General features: G+C 39.5%; 2 protein-coding genes across 3 annotated transcripts in view; one reads left to right on the top strand and one right to left on the bottom strand.

The window, feature by feature from the left end:
* The window catches only part of cusr (Copper-only SOD repeat protein), a 30,913-nt gene extending 12,537 nt beyond the window's left edge, over window positions 1–18,376 (bottom strand). Inside the window, exons 1-11 of the mRNA XM_061922747.2 lie at window positions 18,210–18,376; window positions 12,888–14,970; window positions 12,429–12,528; window positions 11,814–11,891; window positions 10,868–10,969; window positions 10,168–10,300; window positions 9,713–9,827; window positions 7,525–7,649; window positions 5,429–5,512; window positions 2,922–4,998; window positions 1,779–1,878 (exon numbers count right to left, since the gene is read on the bottom strand). Of these exons, the coding sequence (XP_061778731.2) occupies window positions 1,779–1,878; window positions 2,922–4,998; window positions 5,429–5,512; window positions 7,525–7,649; window positions 9,713–9,827; window positions 10,168–10,300; window positions 10,868–10,969; window positions 11,814–11,891; window positions 12,429–12,528; window positions 12,888–14,970; window positions 18,210–18,330 (5,118 nt within the window). The 5' untranslated portion in view covers window positions 18,331–18,376. The remainder of the gene's footprint in view (window positions 1–1,778; window positions 1,879–2,921; window positions 4,999–5,428; window positions 5,513–7,524; window positions 7,650–9,712; window positions 9,828–10,167; window positions 10,301–10,867; window positions 10,970–11,813; window positions 11,892–12,428; window positions 12,529–12,887; window positions 14,971–18,209) is intronic.
* add3a (adducin 3 (gamma) a) overlaps window positions 1–22,564 on the top strand; it is a 357,656-nt gene that overhangs the window by 84,988 nt on the left and 250,104 nt on the right. For both annotated transcript variants that reach the window (XM_061922748.2, XM_061922749.2), the window contains one exon: window positions 10,249–10,317. The gene's annotated coding sequence lies outside the window, so the exon portion shown is untranslated. The remainder of the gene's footprint in view (window positions 1–10,248; window positions 10,318–22,564) is intronic.

Genomic DNA, 22,564 nt, shown 5'->3' with positions numbered 1-22,564 from the left:
TCATCCATCCATCCATTTTCTACCGCTTGTCCCTTTTGGGGTCGTGGGGGGTGCTGAAGCGGAAGGCAGCGTACACCCTGGACAAGTCGCCACCTCATCACAGGGCCAACACAGATATATAGACAGACAACATTCACACTCACATTCACACACTAGGGACCATTTAGTGTTGCCAATCAACCTATCCCCAGGTGCATGTCTTTGGAGGTGGGAGGAAGCCGGAGTACCCGGAGGGAACCCACGCAGTCACGGCGAGAACATGCAAACTCCACACAGAAAGATCCCGAGCCCGGGATTGAACCCAGGACTAGTCAGGGCCTTCGTATTGTGAGGCACATGCACTAACCCCTGTCACACAGTGCTGCCCTGGTATATGTTCATGTTTTCTAAATATATAGCTTTACACTTGGTGAGGCATTTCGATTTAACATTTCGTTTTAGATTTAACATTCATATTTAACATTTAGATTTGGAGTTACGATTTAGATGTGACGATCTGTCACTTAATTTGTGTTTGGGCTTCTTTGTTTTGTGTTTACTTCCCATCAGTGCTCTTATTTTGTTTCCATTTCCTGCTTGTCCCGCGGAACGCTGTTTTTTTCCCCCTCACCTGCTGTTGATTGGCAGCCGGTCCACACCTGCTGCCAATCAGCATGTTTCTATTTATGCTTGTCCCGCGCGCTCCTCAGTGCTCGAAGATTGACTGTTGTTTAGAACTGTACATGCAAGATTGCTTCATTCTCCTCTGTTGATGATATTAAAAGCATTGTGCCTGCTCCTCACTCTCCTGGTTCCTGCATCTTGGGGTCACAACAACTGCATTCATGCGAGTTTGTGACATTAGATGTATATTTAACATGTATATTTAATGTTAAGCATTAGATTTAAATTAAACATTCATATTTAACATTTATATTTATATATTTATATTTAACATTAATATCTAAGATTTAGATTTAGATTCAACATTTACATTTAACATTTAGATTTGAAATTAACATTCATATTTAACATTTGGATTGAATTTTTGGATTGGATCTTTAGATTCATTATTTAATTTCTACATGAAATGTGATGAAAGTGAGCTAAATGTGAGAAAAGTGAGCTAAATGGGAGAACAATTAGCTAAATATTAAAAATATAACAGCTAAAAAGGTGTACCGTATAAGTGCACCGGAGTATAAGTCGCACCTGCCGAAAATGCATAATAAAGAAGGAAAAAAACATATACAAGTCGCACTGGAGCCCGGCCAAACTATGAAAAAAACTGCGACTTATAGTCCGAAAAATACGGTAATTGAATTTTTACACTCGGCACCCCAAAGATGAGCTATATTGAATTCTGATTTTAAAAGATCAATCACTTCATTGTCTCTTACTAGATACTCAGATCATACAGTAGCTCCTTTTTAATAGATGTTAGAGAGCTCAGCATGGGTTCTCTAGGAGGATGGCTGACAGGCACAGCTGTTGCCTTGGAGCTTCACAGTTCATAGGGTCCGAAGGTTCTTCCCGCCGATAAACGGACACTAAGTTAAGCTAATGAGTGTGTCCCAGTTTCCTGTACCTCCCTCATGCAACTATCCATAGAGATAATTAATTCACTCTGTCCAACACAGCAGAAAATCTCATGACATGTTTTTGTGGCAGCCTGGCGGATTCCTTCAATTTTACACTGACGAACAAAGGCCACTAACAGTGGGAACCTAACTTTGTATGTACTTTATTGGAAATAAAAGTGGTTGGTTCAGATGATGTAGAAAACTTGGGATGCTTACCATCAAAATGGTCCCATTCACAGATCCAGTAAAAACAGACGTGGCATTGACCCATTGTCCATCTGTATTTTTATCAGGAAAGACGGTAGCACACTGCAGTCTGTAAAAAGGGTTTTGACATGGAACAGTTGCTGAGTCACTTTTAATTAATGGAAAACATAAAAAAGAAAAAAAACAAGTAGGGTATGTTTCTCGAGGTTTTAAACCCTGCATGCCTCAATACAATACTCAATACAAACTGTACAGCAGAGAGAATACTCAGGCAGTGTGATCATGGCAGGTAACTATTCATATGTAAACTTTTATGATTAATTAAAGGGACCTTATTATGCAAAACCAGCTTTTCTTACCTATTGGTACCTGCTGGTGTGACTTTTATAATTAATTAAAGGGACCCTATTATGCAAAACCAGCTTTTCTTACCTATTGGTACCGGCTGGTGTGTATTTGAGATCTGCATAGGTCCCGAAAATGTTAAATCAAACCGCAGAGGCATTGCAGAGCTTTTTATAAAATAATATTGCCTTCTACGTACTTCCTTCCAATCGAGATGTTTGTAATTTGTACAACCTGTGACGTCACCGGTTGGGTAAAACCATATATGGTATGAATGTACCCAAAGTGCCTTTCGCACGTCCGCTATTGTAGTCCGTGCTGTAGTCAATAGGCTCCTTCTTTTTTGCTATCCTCTTGTTGTGGGGAAGACTGGGTTGTACATGGACACAGCATATGGTTTTTACTTATATCTGTCTGTAGTCTGGCTTTGGAAGCGCTAAAAGCTACAAACAAGTTGGAGGGAGAAGACTCAGTCGGAGTGGAGGCTGTAAATAGGACCGCCCACAAAGCGGCGCACCAGAAAGCGGCCCAAAAACAGTCTGTAAAACACCATCTATGCTAAAATTTTACCAAAGAACCACCATTACATGTTATGTAGACCACAAGGAAGTGTTTTAAATATAGAAATACAATCATAACATGACATATTTAATAGTAGTCGAAATGCCTTCAGTTCTACTTCTCTTTTGGGAACAATGTCTTTTTTTATGTCCCACCGTCTTTTAAAAAATGTTGTATCCATCATTTGATACACACCCCTCAACATGTTAGCAAAGACAGACTGAAAGCTTAAGATCAATTTCTCACCTTGATCCATTCGTGTAGTGGATCACAACGGATCTTCCAGAAATGCTGTGAGGTCCAGTTAATGGCAGGTTGCTGTCTGTGAAGACCTCCTCAAATTGAACGAAGTCTGTAAGCAGGCCAAACTTTCCACTGAGATCACCTATCTCATACTGGTCAACTGTGCCCATTCCAGGTGGGGGTGACTCTGATATGTTGACTGACAGTGGGTTGTAGTGTCCCATAATGTTTGCACTTGAGCATGGGTCGGAGCTGTTTGGATCAATGGGCAAAACATGAACATGATAACCACCAGCCATGGCATTTAGGTTGAACAAGGAAACATTTACACCTGTGGGGCCATTTGGGATCCATTGGTTAAAATTTATATTTCCAGTAGTCATGCCAGGGCCAAACCACTCTCCTAGGCTTGCTTTGGGGACACGCACCATTGTAATATTTGCACAAGCAATCCTTGGACCTCCTCCCTCTGCCTCATGTATGACTACAGATCGACCAATTATGCCTGACCGTGGCAACCAGGAAGTGACATCAGTGAAGAAACTCTTTGATTCGACTCCACCAACTGTGGCACTGAGGTTGAGGAGGCTGTGTTTACTGGCAAAGTCTCCCACTTCACAGGCTATCGGGGTATTTGGGCCACAGTGGAGTTCATAACTGATGTCTTCTGTGTCAACGTTGAATGGGTTCCAATGGCCTCCTGTTGTGCCGCAGCGCATCTCATCATTGTCCCTCTCTGAGCTGATGGGGTACATGTGTATATGCCAGTTGTGGTTTCTTGTTGAGGCCATTGTGGTGTTTCCATATGACAAAACCACAAAGACCGATACATCAGATAGAGGGTTGTTCTTCAGCTGGGTAAATACCATGTCACCAACCACGAGGCTCTGAAACCTTGCTCTACCAACAACCACTTCACCAGGATAGCCGATGCTTGCACAAACATATCTTGCACCATCTCTTAGGTGAATCACAATGGACCGGCCAACAATGCTGTTTCGTCCAAATAGAGGGAGGTTGAAATCTTCGAATGCCATATTTAAAACGTTCAGATCGGCAAGGGACATATGCTTCGCACTGAGGTCACCCACTTCGTACATGTCATGTGTTGATCCAGGCACATTCGGGGATGTTGGGGAACTAGCGTTTATACCAAATGGATTCCAGTGACCGGCCAAATTGTCATTGGAGCAAAGATTTGACATAGATGTTCTGCCAGTAGGAACAGGAAAGTTATGCACGTGGTAAGTACCAACCAGGCTCCGCAAGTTAGTTAGGTTGACTCTCAACTCTGTCCGATCAAAAGGGGAAGCCTGGCGGAAGCTGAGGTATCCACTTATCCCTTTCATATCCACAAGAGCGCTCACTTGTTTTTCTGGAACATCATAGATTTTTGCACATATGAACGTTGACCCTGGACGAAGTAGAAGAAAGGCAGTGTCGTTACTTAAGCTTGTCAAGTCCAGGCGAGATTTCCCGAGTTGCAAAGGTGTTCCAATGTTAATGACACCCAGATCTGTCAAAGTGGTGGAGTCTAAACTGCCAAGGAGAACATCGCAGCTTGAAGCTGAGCTCACTGAGCCGTAGACTGTTCTATTGGTCTGAGAGGCATTGACTTGACCGATTGTAACGAGATCTGTAAGAATCCTTACGTCGTTTCCTCCAATATTACGGCGAATGTAAACATCGCCAGCAATTTCTCCATTGAACCTGGCCTGACTTGTTGAGACTGTTAGACCAGAACTTACAACTGTGCATACTAGAGTGTTGTTACACGTCTGCAGAGTCAGCGAGAGGTCATCCAAGTTAGAGCGCATTCCAAAAAGACTTGAAACATTGACTGTAGAAGTTGTAGTGGGATCAGCACTGAATGTGAAAACATTAGTGCCAATGTTTGCCTCGGTACATGGTTCAGCAAAGTGGCCGTACATGACGGGAAACTCTGTCAGGGAAAAGTTCAAGGGACCACATGATCCGGCACCAGAAATGTTGACTGTGGCCATCCCGGTTGTGGAGTCCAATTCAACCAGACCCATGACTCCGCCCATGTTCAGCGGTGCCAGGAACCGGTTACCAGCATCTAAGAAAATGATTTGGAAATGTTATATTAGTTTTTAACCATAATGACATACATCTAATCCCACTCACCTACATGCTTTACTGTTTCATATGCTTATTTTTTTTATTTAAATACATTCAAAGTTGGTATTTTTATATCAAATCCAAATCCTAATGCTGTTTCCCCACATTTGCAAAGCAACAAACCCTTTGTGGAAATCCTAGACAAAAAACAAATCTATGAAAAAAATATATATGTTTGATATATTTTAAGCTTCATATTAATGAAGACTCACTATTAGTGATAATTTGTATTGTCTATGTTCACTCTATGTGCTGATCTGGGATACAAAGTATCGTCTTGCAGTATCAGCTTGCAAACACTAATGACTTCACCATGACTACAATATTCACATTACACCTCTGAGGATCGTTTTACAAAGCGCACTTACTTGGTAGGCAGATGTCCGACTCCCTAAACATGCCCATCATCTCACTGTCTCTGACGGAGCTCAGAAGGTCTGGACTGACATCCCCTTCAATGAAAAGAAAATTAAACAAAGTCCTGTACCCATGTGCAATGTGCACGCCTGGTTGATCACCTTATGTTGACTTGTTTTTATTGCTAATATTTACAGTAAGTTATCTTATAATTTATGTATGATGTTGTCTGTCAGTGTATGTCTGTTTTATGGTGCCTGCTAATTATTGCATATTAATCAACATATGAGCAAAGCATCCTGGGAAAAATGCATTTTCCTAATAAATTATTAAATTTAATTCAAATTGATTGTAAATAATTTCAATGGAGAACATTGAATTCGAGATACACATATTTTGGGTTACGGCCTCCCTCACAGAACCAATTAATTTGTCTGTGCTGTATCTCTTATGCTCTGCGATGAGGGGGCGACTTGTCCAGGGTGTATCACCTTCCGCCCGAATGCGGCTGGGATAGGCTCCAGCACCCGACGCAACCCTGAGAGGGACATGCGGTACAAAAATGGATGGATGGATGTACAGTCGCGATCAAAAGTTGACATATACTTGTAAAGAACATAATGTCATGGCTGTCTTGAGTTTCCAATCATTTCTACAACTCTTATTTTTTTGTGATGGAGTGATTGGAGCACATACTTGTTGGTCACAAAAAACATTCCTGAAATGTGGTTCTTTTATGAATTTATTATGGGTCTACTGAAAATGTGACCACATCTGTACACATACAGCAATGTTAATATTAGGTTACATGTCCCTTGGCAAGTTTCACTGCAATAAGGCGCTTTTGGTAGCCATCCACAAGCTTCTGGTTGAATTTTTGACCACTCCTCTTGACAAAATTGGTGCAGTTCATCTAAATGTGTTGGTTTTTTGACATGGACTTGTTTCTTCAGCATTGTCCACACATTTAAGTCAGGACTTTGGGAAGGCCATTCTAAAACCTTAATTATAGCCTGATTTAGCCATTCCTTTACCACTTTTGACATGTCTTTGGGGTCATTGTGCTGTTGGAACACCCAACTGCGCCCAAGACACAATGATGATTTTAGGTTGTCCTGAAGAATTTGGAGGTAATCCTCATTTTTCATTGTCCCATTTACTCTCTGTAAAGCACCAGTTCCATTGGCAGCATAACAGGAACATAGCATAAAACTACCACCACCATGCTTGACGGTAGGATTGGTGTTCCTGGGATTAAAGGCCTCACCTTTTCTCCTCCAAACATATTGCTGGGTTTTGTGGCCAAACAGCTCAATTTTTGTTTCATGTAACATCACATGGACAAAGATAAGACCGTCTGGAGGAAAGTTCTGTGGTCAGGTGAAATAAAAATGATGAAGGAATGGCTGAATCAGGCTCGAATTAAGGTTTTAGAATGGCCTGACAACGTGTGGACAATGCTGAAGAAACAAGTCCATGTCAGAAAACCAACAAATTTAGCTGAACTGCACCAATTTTATCAAGAGGAGTGGTTAAACATTCAACCAGAAACTTGCCAAGGGACATATAACCAAATATTAACATTGCTGTAAGTATACTTTTGACCCAGCAGATTTGCTCACATTTTCAGTAGACCCATAATAAATTCACAAAAGAACCAAACTTCATGAATGTTTTTTGTGACCAACAACTATGTGCTCCAATCACTCTATCACAAAAAAATAAGAGTTGTAGAAATGATTGGAAACTCAAGACAGCCATGACATTATGTTCTTTACAAGTGTATGTAAACTTTTGACCGCGACTGTATCTCTTTATTGTCCTACTGAATAAAACTAACCAACCCAGTAGGTCCGAGTAAAGACAATAATTGTCACATACTGTGGTTAGATTGGGATGCAAAAAGTTTTACTGACACTCTAGTTGTGTTTAATGGGATTGTCTATCGGGGCTTCGTAGGCCAGATCACAGAGAGCTACAACATTTACTGCAATGAGCATGATCAACTTCAAATTACTTGCAAACAAAGTCATTGGCATTGAACAACTTGTATTTTAAAACTCAACACACTATTCATGATATTGTATATTTAAAAAATGTTGCATACCTGATACCATAAAGCTGACTTGCTGGCATGTTCCACCATTTATAGATGTGGGAGTAGAGCTCAAGAGGGTCACTCTGGGCATTACCACGCCCAGTACATTAGCAACCCTACTCCGGAAGTCGAATCTGGGGAAAAAAGAGGAACATTAAGACACAGTGAGCAAGTTTACCTTGTACTGTGTATTTTATTTCACTCTGTGATATTTCAATACGTTGATAGATTGTATGATGTTATATGTTTTTTAAAAGACCAGCTTGGGAAAAGAGTTGGAAATCTGCATTAACTAAACTCTCTGTAGAGCACATCAGTTGCATTCATCTATTTAGATTTAAATTAAACTGTATCATCCCTATTCAAATACAATTCTATTCTATCCCATTTAATTTAATGTAATTCTTGTGATTATTTTGTGTTTATGATGAGGACACTGTACTGGATAAACACCTGCAGTTAAGAAATCAATACAGTTAAAATGTTTTAATTAAAATTATAATTTTCCATGACCTTAAAGAGAACTGGAAAACTCAATGACTGGTGGAATGTTCAACTCAAATTTCACAAGCAAAGTATCCTAAGCCATTACTTATTACAAATCTATTCAACTGGCGGCACAGGAGCCAAATCCAGCTGGGCAATGACACCATACCAGCCCCTAAGTTAAGTTTAAAACTTGGGAGACAAACCATTTTTGCAGTAAATTCCTAAGACACTAAAATGCTCCTGTTGTGTAGAGGAACGTGGACCACTCTAAACACTTTGACAGATCCTTGCATTGTTATTTAACATTGCTAGCAAGCATACAACACTGAGGTCCAAACTTCTTACACATTTTTTTTCAAAATGTGATTTATGTAACTAAGATGTTGCTGAAGCTTGTTTACTCAAAATGCAGCCAGTAGTCATTTGTTCAACCTATTTAGTTTTACTCGTAGGGTTCCTCAAGGTTCCAATTTAGGTCCTCTCTTTTTCATTATTTGGGCTATTCTCACGAGTTCCGTTCAAAAAACGTGTGAGAGACTCACATTTTTGCAGAAGGTCCTTCAAAACAGCAGAGCAGTGCTGTAACTATGACAAAATAAAAACACATTTCTACTGTGGTGGGTGTACTTTCTCCGGAATGTGCCTTTTAGTTTTCTGGAAATGTGAACCCCAAAACAATTTAGTCCAATATCCCTGTCTTAATATATATTAATGGTGTTCCTCCTTGGTTGAGGCAAACCATAATGTAGTAACACTCTAAACCAGGGGTGTCAAACGTACGGCCCGAGGGCCGGATCAGGCCCTCGAACAGGTTTTATCCGTCCCGCGGGATGAGTTTGCTAAGTATAAAAATTAACCGGAAATTTTTGAATGAAAGAAACTGCTGTTCTAAATGTGTCCACTGGATGTCGCAATAGCAATTCTTTGTATCTTTGTAGATGATGCTACATATGTACAAAATAAACCACGTGATTTTAATTTCGACCAGCCGAGGAAAATTATCAAACTACATAAATAACATCCTGTAATTTGATTTTGATATACTTTTTTTATCTTGATAGATTGAAAATCAACACCAATGAGTTGACTGGCGAAGATTATCACATAATTTATTCAGAAAATATAAATAACAACAAATAAAGATAGAATACTATTAAATGTAAAAAAAAAACCATTATGATTTGTACAATTTCAGAATGTGCTTGTTCTATTTTTAAACAAAGAAAATAATCTGAAGTTGTCTTTATTTTTAAGTTATCGTGCCGTGATTTTACCAGTCCGGCCCACTTGGGAGTAGATTTTTCTCCATGTGGCGCCCGATCTAAAATGAGTTTGACACCGCTGCTTTAAACAAATGATTACATTTTAGCGTTGTTGCAATATAATATGTTTGTTAAAGTTAAAGTACCAATGATTGTCACACACAGACTAGGTGTGGTGAAATTTGTCCTCTGCATTTGACTCATCCCCTTGTTCACCCCCTGGGAGGTGAGGGGAGCAGTGGGCGGCAGCGGTGGCCACGCCCGGGAATCAATTTTAGGGATTCAACCCCCAATTCCAACCCTTGATGCTGAGTGCCAAGCAGGGCGGTAATGGGTCCCATTGTTATAGTCTTTGGTATGACTCACAACCTACCGATCTCAGGGCGGACACTCTAACCACTAGGCCACTGTGACACAAAAATAGGCATTATACTTTATACACTGACCGGCTGAAATTTTCCACGGTGGGAAATGTCTGAGTTGCTGAGGGAGATACTGGGTTGATGTCAGCACAAGCGAGCACATCATCACCATCTTTCAGCACCAGGGATCTGGAGACCACTACGACAACAAGTAACATAAACCCCGCATATTAATGAAATGCATGCATGGTTGTTCAGCTTACACATTTTGCCCCTTGATCACATTTCAAATTGCTTATTTGCCGCACTAAAACAACAATTACCATACATTGTAGCTTTGCATACTGTATAAACAAAAGTCAGTGCTTTTCAAAGAAGGAATGTAATATGTGTGGTTGAACAGTTACATAATGCCTGTGTCAGTCCTGCTCTTCTAGTTGGGCGCTAAAGCATCTAAACAGTATGCCTTGTTTATACAGCATCCACTAAGAATACAGCATAAGTATTTTATATGATGACTGCAAGGAATGTGCCGTCACCTGTGTTGTCCCCAGATAGTTCAATGATACTGTCGGTGTAGAGTTGTCTCTGGGTCAGGCTAACTGGGCCGTGTCTTGCAGATACCTCGCCTACTACGCAACTGAGAGGGTAGTCAAGAGAACAGCTGGGATTCTGCAAAGAGAATAAAGGTAAGTAAGTGTATTACTGAATAGAAAATACCCTTTAAGAAATAAATAAAAATACATGGTAACACCTTAGTATGGGGAATATATTCACCATTAATTAGTCGCTTATTAAAGTAACAAAGACTTATTTTAGAGTTATTTGGACACTAGGGGAACATATAAGGGTTAGGGTTAGGGTTACTAATAAGCAATCATTTTGAGGTTATTGAGGGAAGACTCTTAGTTAATGGCTTACTGGCTGTATAATAAGGCCATGCAGAATAAGGTATTAATAAGTACTTAATAATGACTACTTAAGAGCCAATATGTTACTAATTTGCATGTTAATATGCAACTAATTAATGGTGAATATGTGTTCCCCATACTAAACTGTTACCAAATACATTTGTTTGGACAAAATGAATGCTAGTGAAACGTGTGCTTAGGTATTATCAGATGTATGGCAATAGAAAACCAAAATAAACAAAAACATTACTGTATGATAAGTACGATACTAACAATTAACCAGTCCTTGTACAAAAAAAAACATTGTCCAAGCTTTTTTTAGTCTCACCGGTGATGCCATCCTGGTAGGATTAAATGTTCCCTGGTCATCAGTACACCTGTTGCTGGTTTGGATACGGCTATTATCTATGGACAGTGTTGCTTCTGTGAGCTGCAGATTAAGAAAAAGAAAGAAAAAAAGTAGATTGTTAATTTTTCTGATTCTTGCATGGGGAAACTGCAAACACAGAGTATCGCACACTCAGACCAGGGATGAACGCGCTTCTTCATACTAAATGTAATCAATTTATTCATGCAATTGTCCGTTATCATGCAATTCTGTTTGAGAACAAGGAAATAAGCAGGTAATTCTGGTTATCACTCGTCTACTTTCACTTCTGTCCTTTTACAAAGCAAATACATAAGAGAAACAATACCTGTGTTTTGATTTGTCTGTCAATGCTCGCCTAACGCCCAAAGCTCTGCTATTGTTTTATTTCTACCACACGTTGGCTTATCTCTGGTTGACATCTCACATCGTTGGTGCTACGTCAGTTAGTCATTGAACCTGACATTTCAATGCGATATGTTGATTGCCCTTGCCAGTAAAGATAGCTGTTTGGTTCGTGATGAAGATTATGTTCTCAGTTCAAAGAAATTCACATTTGATGCAGTAAATAATGCAGTAAAGCTACACTTTGCTGGAGATGTGGTACGAGCAAAAACACAACAGCTTTGTGGTTTGCCATTGTGTTTTTTTTGTCATGTCCTACTTGTGCATGCCAAGACAACACTAGTAACGGCCATGTGCATTTACAGGTATTTCGTTTTGACAAATTAATCTCTTCATTGTTTACATGGAAACACCTTTTCTTTTTCTAACCTTCCTTTTTGAGATCCATCTCAAATATTTCCAGGCTACTAAATGCAGTTTTTTTTTTAAAGTAAAAAAATCAACAATGACAGATAAACAACATTGTCACAAGAACATAGAAATCCTTAGATGTAGTGCTTACATTGGTTCGTGCTAAAGATTGCAGGTTCACCAACAAGATGGTATCACTGCTACTTCCATCCGGAAACATTTGCTGGACCTGTAAAAATAACAAGTACGGTAATGCGTTCATGCAAGTAATGCGTTCATGCATATGAGACATACGAACACTGTGTTATCCTGTTTTTGTGCTCTGCTACCTGCTGTAGGGAGTCAGGCAAATTTCAGATTTCTGATTTTCAAAATAAAGAAGTAAAACCTTTTTTATATCTCCAAGCTAGATACTTTGTTAACTATTTTTAATATATGTCATAGAGCTTAGGGTGAGCCCCCTGTAGGATGGTTGACACAGCTTTATAGTCAGCTATAAACTATAGTCTATGTATCGTCACTTACTGTATAGTGTACTATTTATAGTACTCAAAGTCATTTATAGCTGTGTGTTATTTTTATGTCATATTTTTTATTGCTGCCTGACTGCTGTAATGGCTATATTAGAGAGGAAACTTAACATTAAAGAGCACTGAAAACATAGGCTACTAACAGGTTGAACCTAACTTTGTATGTACACTTAGTTGTGAATAAAAGTGGTTGAAACTAGATAAATCATAAGATGTTGAAGACTAGGGATACTTACCAGCTGAACTGTCCCGTTCACAGAGCCACTAAAAACAGCCGTGGCATTGACCCATTCTCCATCGGTATTTCTGTCAGCAGAAACCGTAACACACTGCAGCCTGTAAAAATGTATGTGTACATACAAATAAATGAACAACTACAGGGTGTTTTCAAATGAAATGGTTGTTGAGTCACTCTAAAGAACATTTGTATTATGACAACGGAGCGCCTACAACACCTTCAAAAAAGCAGGACAGGTGTCTTTCTGTTCCGGTTAATTTTCTCTAAGCACTGAATCATTTAAGGGATTGGTTTGTATGCACAGTTTTCTTATTACTCACAATAATAGCCAAAGTCCCTTTAGTTCTACTTCTGTTTTAGGAACATTTTTTTAAATTCCCATCCTTTATTAATTCATCCATTAATTATAACACACCTCTTCACCCTTTAGCTAAGACACAAAGGAAAATGTTCTCACCGTGATCCATTCGTGTAGTGGATCACCACAGATCTTCCAACAATGCTGTGAGGTCCAGTTAATGGTAGGTTGCTGTCTATGAAGACTTCCTCAGATTGACTGAGATCTGTCAGCAAGCCAAATTTTCCACTGAGATCACCTATTTCATACTGGTCAACTGTGCCAGTTCCAGGTGAGGGGGACTCTGATATGTTGACTGACAGTGGGTTGTAGTGTCCCATAATGTTTGCATTTGAGCATGGGTCCGAGCTGTTTGGATCAATGGGCAAAACATGAACATGATAACCACCAGCAATGGCATTTAGGTTGAACAAGGACACGTTTACACGTGTGGGGCCATTTGGGATCCATTGGTTAAAATGGATATTTCCGGTAGTCATGCCAGGGCCAAACCACTCTCCTAGGCTTGCTTTGGGGACACGCACCATTGTAATATTTGCACAAGCAATCCTTGGACCTCCTCCCTCTGCTTCATGTATGACTACAGATCGACCAATTATGCCTGACCGTGGCAACCAGGAAGTGACATCAGTGAAGAAACTCTTTGATTCGACTCCACCAACTGTGGCACTGAGGTTGAGGAGGCTGTGTTTACTGGCAAAGTCTCCCACTTCACAGGCTATCGGGGTATTTGGGCCACAGTGGAGTTCATAACTGATGTCTTCTGTGTCAACGTTGAATGGGTTCCAATGGCCTCCTGTTGTGCCGCAGCGCATCTCATCATTGTCCCTCTCTGAGCTGATGGGGTACATGTGTATATGCCAGTTGTGGTTTCTTGTTGAGGCCATTGTGGTGTTTCCATATGACAAAACCACAAAGACCGATACATCAGATAGAGGGTTGTTCTTCAGCTGGGTAAATACCATGTCACCAACCACGAGGCTCTGAAACCTTGCTCTACCAACAACCACTTCACCAGGATAGCCGATGCTTGCACAAACATATCTTGCACCATCTCTTAGGTGAATCACAATGGACCGGCCAACAATGCTGTTTCGTCCAAATAGAGGGAGGTTGAAGTCTTCGAATGCCATATTTACAACGTTCAGATCGGCAAGGGACATATGCTTCGCACTGAGGTCACCCACTTCGTACATGTCATGTGTTGATCCAGGCACATTCGGGGATGTTGGGGAACTAGCGTTTATACCAAATGGATTCCAGTGACCGGCCAAATTGTCATTGGAGCAAAGATTTGACGTAGATGTTCTGCCAATAGGAACAGGAAAGTTATGCACGTGGTAAGTACCAACCAGGCTCCGCAAGTTAGTTAGGTTGACTCTCAACTCTGTCCGATCAAAAGGGGAAGCCTGGCGGAAGCTGAGGTATCCACTTATCCCTTTCATATCCACAAGAGCGCTCACTTGTTTTTCTGGAACATCATAGATTTTTGCACATATGAACGTTGACCCTGGACGAAGTAGAAGAAAGGCAGTGTCGTTACTTAAGCTTGTCAAGTCCAGGCGAGATTTCCCGAGTTGCAAAGGTGTTCCAATGTTAATGACACCCAGATCTCTCAAAGGGTTGGAGTCTAAACTGCCAAGGAGAACATCGCAGCTTGAAGCTGAGCTCACTGAGCCGTAGACTGTTCTATTGGTTTGAGAGGCATTGACTTGACCGATTGTAACGAGATCTGTAAGAATCCTTACGTCGTTTCCTCCAATATTACGGCGAATGTAAACATCGCCAGCAATTTCTCCATTGAACCTGGCCTGACTTGTTGAGACTGTTTGACCAGAACTTACAACTGTGCATACTAGAGTGTTGTCACACGTCTGCAGAGTCAGCGAGAGGTCATCCAAGTTGGAGCGCATTCCAAAAAGACTTGAAACATTGACTGTAGAAGTTGTATCGGGATCGGCAGTGAATGTGAAAATATTAACGCCAATGTTTGCCTCAGTACATGGTTCAACAAAGTGGCCGTACATGACGGGAAACTCTGTCAGGGAAAAGTTCAAGGGGCCACATGATCCGGCGCCAGAAATGTTGACTGTGGCCATCTCGGTGGTGGAGTCCAAATCAACCTGACCCATGACTCCGCCCATGTTCAGGGGTGCACGGAACTGAGTACACCAAATTCCATCTAAAAAAATAATTGTTAAATATTAGCCAAATGAGAGCTTTAAGCAGATAATCATTCAATGTAACAGTGTTATTGTTTGATGCAATTTCAATGGAAAATTGATTGTATCAAAATACAGATAGACGATAAGCAAAACAAACAAGAAACCCACTCTCATGACACATGTCACAACGTCAAATACAGTAACGCAGTAAATGAACTATCCATTGACTCCAACCATTATTTATTAACCAAAATATCTGCACTATTTCATAAAGTAGACCGTCACAGATTAAAGTGGAAATATAGAATTAATATCAGTGTTGTTTGTTTTAGTTAATCACACATAACATGGCATCAATCTTGGCTCACCTACACACATTCTTTACTGATAGATTCAGTTTAATTTAGGCATATGACCGCCAGGCTTTAACATAGACGAAGCATACTTTCATTAGCAGGTGTATGTGTCAAGGTTGACTGTCAACTGCATACTTTTGTTCACATATGTTAAAACACCTGTTGAATTTGTGTAAGTTTGAAATATATTATGCATCCAGTATAATGTGGGGATACTTGAGGGTTCCTGAAGAAAAGTGTATATATACTGTTTTGCATTTTCGTTTAAGTTTGGCTATTGTCTTTTAAATTGATTTTAAGTTTGGCATTCATTTAGAACTCAACAAAGATAACTGCAATAAATATTAAAGAACGTAGAGCCCTGCAACCATTGGGGGCACCTCGTTTTGTGTGAATAAGCGCATTTAAAATGTCAATTAATGATGTTTTATCGTAAATGTATTCCTAGTATTCCCCCAATACTTTAAGTGGCTCTCATGGCACGCAGCATGAATGCTTGTTTTGCAAAGCAGGAGGTACGGGTTGTAGTTGCATCACCACAGCCTATTCATGTATGTTTTTTAATAATGTTAAAACTGTTATTTTTGCATGAAAAAATACCAGATTGAAAAGTTTATTTTGCATGAGTTTATCTTAGTACAAAACTTCCATCAAACCATCAAAGTTTGATTAAAAACGTATTAAAATTGTTACACATAAAAAAAAAAAAGTGTGACATTTTTTGAAGTGGACCTGGTGGGCTCCAAATGAAATGTTGCTTAAGATGGTGTATGATGGTGCTGATGGTGCTCAAGAACAGTTTTTTCCCTAAAGCCATAACCACGGTGAACTCTCATAGGCACTGATTTTATAGTTTAACCCATGGGTGTCAAACTCTGGCCCGTGGGCCAAATTTGGCCCGCCGTGTAATTTAATTTGGCCCTTGAAGCAATATCAAATTAACATTAGAGCTGGCCCGCCGGTATTATACAGCGGCAGTGCCGCTGTAACACCGCATTCACCGCTAATACTCATACTTGCCAACCCTCCCGATTTTCAGTGCCCCTCTCGAAAGTCTCCCGGGGCAACCATTCTCCCGAATTTCTCCCGATTTCCACCCGGACCACAATATTGGGGGACGTGCCTTAAAGGCACTGCCTTTAGCGTCCTCTACAACCTGTCGTCATGTCCGCTTTTCCTCCATACAAACAGCGTGCTTGCCCCTGTCACATGATATATGCGGCTTCTACACACATATAAGTGAATGCAAGACATACTTGATCAATAGCCATACAGGTCACACTGAGGGTGGCCGTATAAACAAGTTTTACACTGTTACAAATATGCGCCACACTGTGAATCCACACCAAACAAGAATGACAAACACATTTCGGGAGAACATCCGCACCGTAACACAACATAAACACAACAGAACAAATACCCAGAACCCCTTGCAGCACTAACTCTTCCGGGATGCTACAATATATACCCCCCCCTACCACCAAACCCCGCCCCCCCCCAACCTGAGCCCCGACATTAATGAACTAGCATCCCAGAAAAGAAGACAGGTATCTGGCTTGGGCACATCAGATTAGATCAGTGTGTTGCAAACTGAGCAGTAAAAAGTCCTGAATGGTTGGTTTATTCATTGTTATTTTATTTTCAAATTTATTATTAGCCTGTGGAAAAGGTTAATGTCGATATTTACCTCAGAAGGCTGCGAATAGAAAAGAGGCATTACAATTTTATTTAAATTGTATTTGATATGCCATTGATATTTTTTAATTATTATTATTATTTGAAACTGGATTTTGCATGTCACTATAAAGTTATATAAGCCTTGCTTGTTCAATATTCAATGCAAAACTTGTTCGGGTCCCTATTAAAAGGTTAATTTGTTCAACCTTGGCCCGCGGCTTTGTTCAGTTTGACATTTTGGCCCACTCTGTATTTGAGTTTGACACCCCTGGTTTAACACCTCTCTGTGTGCAATTTTTACTTTCCACCCACAGTCTGAATGCTTCTGTATATATGTATATAGTATAATATTTAAACAACACATTCAGAACATTCGTTCTCAGGACTGGACTGTTCACCTTACCTCCTTTTTGCACTATTTTTCTTTTCTTTCCTTCCTATGTTTTGCATATTCATAGACTGTCGCACTGATACTGGAGTTGCTTTTAATCTCTCTTTTTTTTTTTTGTCATAAAAAAATACAATCATGTGTGCTTACGGACTGTATCCCTGCAGACTGTATTGATCTATATTGATATATAATGTAGGAACCAGAATATTAATAACAGAAAGAAACAACCCTTTTGTGTGAATGAATGGGGGAGGGAGGTTTTTTGGGTTGGTGCACTAATTGTAAGTGTATCTTGTGTTTTTTATGTTGATTTAATAAAAAAAATGTTTAATACTTTTTAAAAATTTATTTCATTATTTTTTATTTCTTGTGTGGCCCGGTACGAATCGATCCAAGGACCGGTACCGGGCCGCGGCCCGGTTGTTGGGGGATTACTGCTGTATGGTATTAACGGAGAGTGAAATAGTCACGCTTGCATTGATAATATCTATCTGATTTTGTTTAAGTCATTGTGTAAACACACAGCAATCAAACATTTTAAAAGTCACTCTACAGCAATAAAAAGATCTAAAGTAAAGATAGCAAATTTGCAAGAATAAGTGATTGGGAGTCCAAAGGTGTTCCTACCAAGAGAGAATGTTCTCAGTTACAGTCAGCATTCACCAGAGGCTACACAAGCAGCCAATTAGTCAACTAACTACTTTTTACCTGACACTTGCTGGCAGAGACAGTCTGCCTCCATCCCAAGTATTAAGTCTCTGAAAAGCCTTTTTTTTTTTTTTTTTGCTTCATACTGCTGAAGTAAGCTTACTATAAAATTTTCAGTACTCACCCAGGAAGCTGAGAAGGAGCAGGACTACCAGGGACATGATGGCATCAACGTGCAGAAGAGCAGATGAAGTGTGTGCATCAATGTTATCTCTAGTTAAGCAACCCGAGTGACCGGTTTGCATGTGCGGAGCTCACTAACCATCTGTCTCTGTCAGCCTGTGATTAGTTATTAGAGCTCTTTCTGCTGTATTTACTGAATGCAGGGGAGGGAGGGAACATATTTTGTGGCCATCATGGGTGGAGTGGGTGTGATTGAAAGCATAAGTATGACGTTAATATGTATATATATGTGCTCTACTTTTCCTCAAACGTGTTCAAGAAAACCCTAACAGGTAACTGCGCTATCATGAAATCATACTAATCAATTGTATTAGCAATAATAATTGATTTTACTTATGATACACTTTTTATTGTAAAAAAAACCAACAATATTTAATATTTAAAACATTGGCAGAAATATGTATTTTAGCTGGACAGGTAGGCAGTACTTGCTTGGAAGAACATGTGCATGTTTTCTCACTGACTGTTTTTTTATTTATTGATCTTTTTTTGTTTGTTTAAAAAAAATTATATATATATATATATATTTTTTGTGCATTGATATTTTATTTCTGTAACTTGACTGCAGGCCAACAGATGGAGATTGGCAGTTGTGCTGTAATCTGCCATATTTACACCTGTATTGTTGAACTGTCCCTAACAAATACATGTAAATAAAATAAGATAAATAAATAAAATGCACATAATGAGGAGTCCATAAATCTGAAAGGATGTAAGTATAGTACATATGTTGAGGGTGCAATTTAGAGAAGTAGCACCAGATTGAAATAGGTTCTCGGAAAAACGTTTCTGCTTTTCGAATCTTTTTTTGCTTTTCGAATCTATTTCTGTGGTGTACTCCTCAGCTGTCCTTGTGACAGGGTTGAGGGAAAATAGTAACATGCTCTAAAAATAGCACCAAATCCAATGGTCCATCATTTGGGCTGTTTGGGGTAGGCCACACAATTATTTACACACCCAAGAGTGCCCGTGAAGTGGGTTAGGTCCTTCATTTGCCTTGTTAGCATCCCTGATTGCAGCTGAAGCTACAATCGGGATGTGACTATTTCTGTGTCCCTGCAAAAGAGATGCGTGTACTGTACTGTCTGTACATTATCAGTCGGCTGGGATAGACTCCAGCTCACCAGTGTTACTCGAAACAGAATAAGGTAGGTAGGTAGGTAGGTCTTTATTATCATTGCACAAAGACAACGAAACTTTGTTTTCAGCACAAACCCGTTCAGGATTAGACAACCAAACAGTGTACAGGGTTACAGAACAGGAACGCTGATGTGGCGACCATAAAAGATGGGAAAAAGGTAAATGCTGGGGGAGGATGAGTAAAGGATGAGTAAAAAAATACAATCTAGAAAATTTCCCGAGTGGGAAAAAAAAATCCATAGCAAAGCACATATACATATTACAACGTACATCTCGAGACTTGCCAACAGAGGGGAGGGAGTGGGGGCTACGGTGGTAGGCTGCAGCTCTTCAGGCGCTGCCCATCCGTCCATCACCCCTAAGGGATTCGCGTCAGGGACGTTGGATGGGGTATGTGTGTGTGGCGTATATTTTCGTGGATGCATGTGTGTGAGTGTAAGCCTTCCGTGTGTCTCTGTTCCGCAGCCTTGATTTCGTGCAGTCACTAGTCCAAAGTCGACAACAACAGGTGTGTGTCCATCAGAAACAAGAGAGGAGTTTGGTGTGTCTTCGCCGCACTGTCCTTCGGGAGAGTCTCGGAGCCAGGGAAACAATCTAAGTTAGAATGTTTTGTTTGCGAGTGAAAATATCACTCTAAATTGTCTATGACTGATCCTCAAAATTCATCCTGCGGGGCAGACAGAAACAGTATAGAAAGTGGATGGACAATCATGGACGGTAAAAGGAAATTCATTTTCCCTGGGACATAGGTGGCCTAAATATGGGTGACGGCCCGGTAAAGTAGAATTAACTAGGGAGGAGCGATGACTACACCGCAATTATACAATCATGTCATTAACTGTTTAGCTGTGATACGTTAAGGAATGTGTGTAGAGACCAGAAGGTCCACATTCATTTGACATAAAAAGCATTTATAACAACAAACAAAAAAATTGCAAGTCATTGCGCTCGTCATCATAAAACTGAAACTTATTTTCGTTTTCTTTTTGATTGTGTTTGTTGTACTAATATTTGTCATTATGTTGGGCGTGGTGTTTTGGTGTTTCCACATTCTCCTCAGAAAAGCACAGCCAATAAAGTAAAGCAAAACACTTTCTCAAGAGGAATTCCGTGTATTAAATACGTTGGCTTTCTTTGTGTGTTTTCAATCTGCATTGGGACAAGCGGTAGAAAATTCATGGATTCACTCTGTCACACCAACATTTGAAAACTGGAAGTTGGCAGTGAAAGGAATAGCATTTAAGTTACATTTTGGGAAGGATTATGAAGTAAATCCATTCTGCTTTTAATCGACTTTTATACCGCATCCCACACTGCAAAAAAGAGATGAAAAAAAATATGATAAAATACAAGATTTTAGGGGGAAAAATACTAAAAACGAATAAAATTATCTGTCCATGCAGCTAGATTTTTTTTTTAATAAGACATCTTATGTAAGATTTGTATATCGAGAAATTAGTAGGACTTTTAAGATAGAAAGAAGTATTTTATTCTGAAAACAAGCAATGTTCAACTTGCGTTTCTTACATTAAGCATCTTCAATTTGTAAAATATTTTCTATGCTGGGGGGGGAAACACAAAATATCCTATTTAAATAATTACTTTCTTAATTTGAACACTTCCCAGCAGGCACAATACAATGTTGATTATGCATGTATGTTTTTTTTTAAACTGACTTCTACACAACGTTTTAAAATAGCTGTATTTGTAAACTGAGACAACGTTGGTGTCTAACGTTGGATCCGCGTTGTTGGTTGGGAAATTAACACATTTCAGTGGTCAAATCAACGTCAGAACCCAACATTGATTAAACGTCGTCAATAAGCATGTTGTTCCAACGTTATGTTTGAGTTGCTCAACGTCAGGACCTAATTCAACAAGTTCTCAATGTTGTTTCAATGTCTTGTGCCTGCTGGATTGTAACTAAAACAGATAAACTAAGATGATCCCAGTAGGCACAAGACATTGAAACAACATTGACAACTTGTGGGATTAGTTCCTGACGTTGGAACAACATGCCATGATTTACAATGAATTGATTAACGTGGACCCCGACTTAAACAAGTTGAAAAACTTGTTCGGGTGTTACCATTTAGTGGTCAATTGTACGGAATATGTACTGTACTGTGCAATCTACTAATAAAAGTCTCAATCAATCAATCAATCAATGCTTTTTGACAACGTTTAATCAATATTGGGTTCTGACGTTTGATTTGACCATTGAATTTTGGTCATTTCCCAACCAATATTTTACAACACAAACACAACGTTGAAACAACACGCTTTTTGATTATGTTTATTCAATATCAGGTTGTGAGGTCGACTTATTATTTATTTATTTATTAGCCTTTATTTAACCAGGTAAAATCCCATTGAGATCAAAGATCTCTTTTCCAAGGGAGACCTGGCCAAGAGGGCAGCAGCAAGGTTACATTAAAAACAGTAAACAAATACATAAAACATCACATTTACAACATTAAAACTTGCTCACATGACACATGTGCATACAGACAAGGTAGACTGCAGTTCTTTCACAGAAGCTTTAAACTCATTCAACGTAACTAGGGTTTGAAGTTTAATGTTCGATTGCTGAAAACCTAAATGCTTTCTTGCCCAGTTCAGTTCTTACTTTGGGGACGACAAATTGCAGAACATTCATTGAACGAAGATTGTGACTTCCTTGTTTCTTTGTTAAAAGACAAGACAGATAAGATGGAGTGATACCCAGAAAGGCTTTGTAGATGAAAACATACCAATGATTGAGGCGTCGAGCACATAAAGATGTCCAGTTAACCATTGAGTATAACACACAATAGTGAGTAAGGGGAGCGCAGTTGGTGATGAATCTCAGTGCCCCGTGGTACACACTATCCAGCTTGTGGAGACAACCAGCAATAACATTCATGTACAACACATCTCCATAGTCAATAACAGGTAAAAAGGTTGTTTCCACCAATTTCTGTTTCACAGTAAAAGAAAAGCAAGACTTGTTTCTATAATAAGATCCCAGTAAAAGTTTGTTTTTTTACAACATACTGAATGTACTCCTTAAAACTCAAGTGGTCATCAATTAAAAATCCTAAATATTTAAATGCAGATACTAACATAATTTGTTGCCCATTTCTTGTTAAAATGTTCTCACACAGTGCTGATCTT

This window comes from Nerophis lumbriciformis, linkage group LG27 (assembly GCF_033978685.3).
Source record: "Nerophis lumbriciformis linkage group LG27, RoL_Nlum_v2.1, whole genome shotgun sequence".
NCBI lineage: Eukaryota > Metazoa > Chordata > Actinopteri > Syngnathiformes > Syngnathidae > Nerophis > Nerophis lumbriciformis.
The sequence above is the reverse complement of the archived record's forward strand: the minus strand, read 5'-3'. Positions and strand labels throughout refer to the sequence as shown.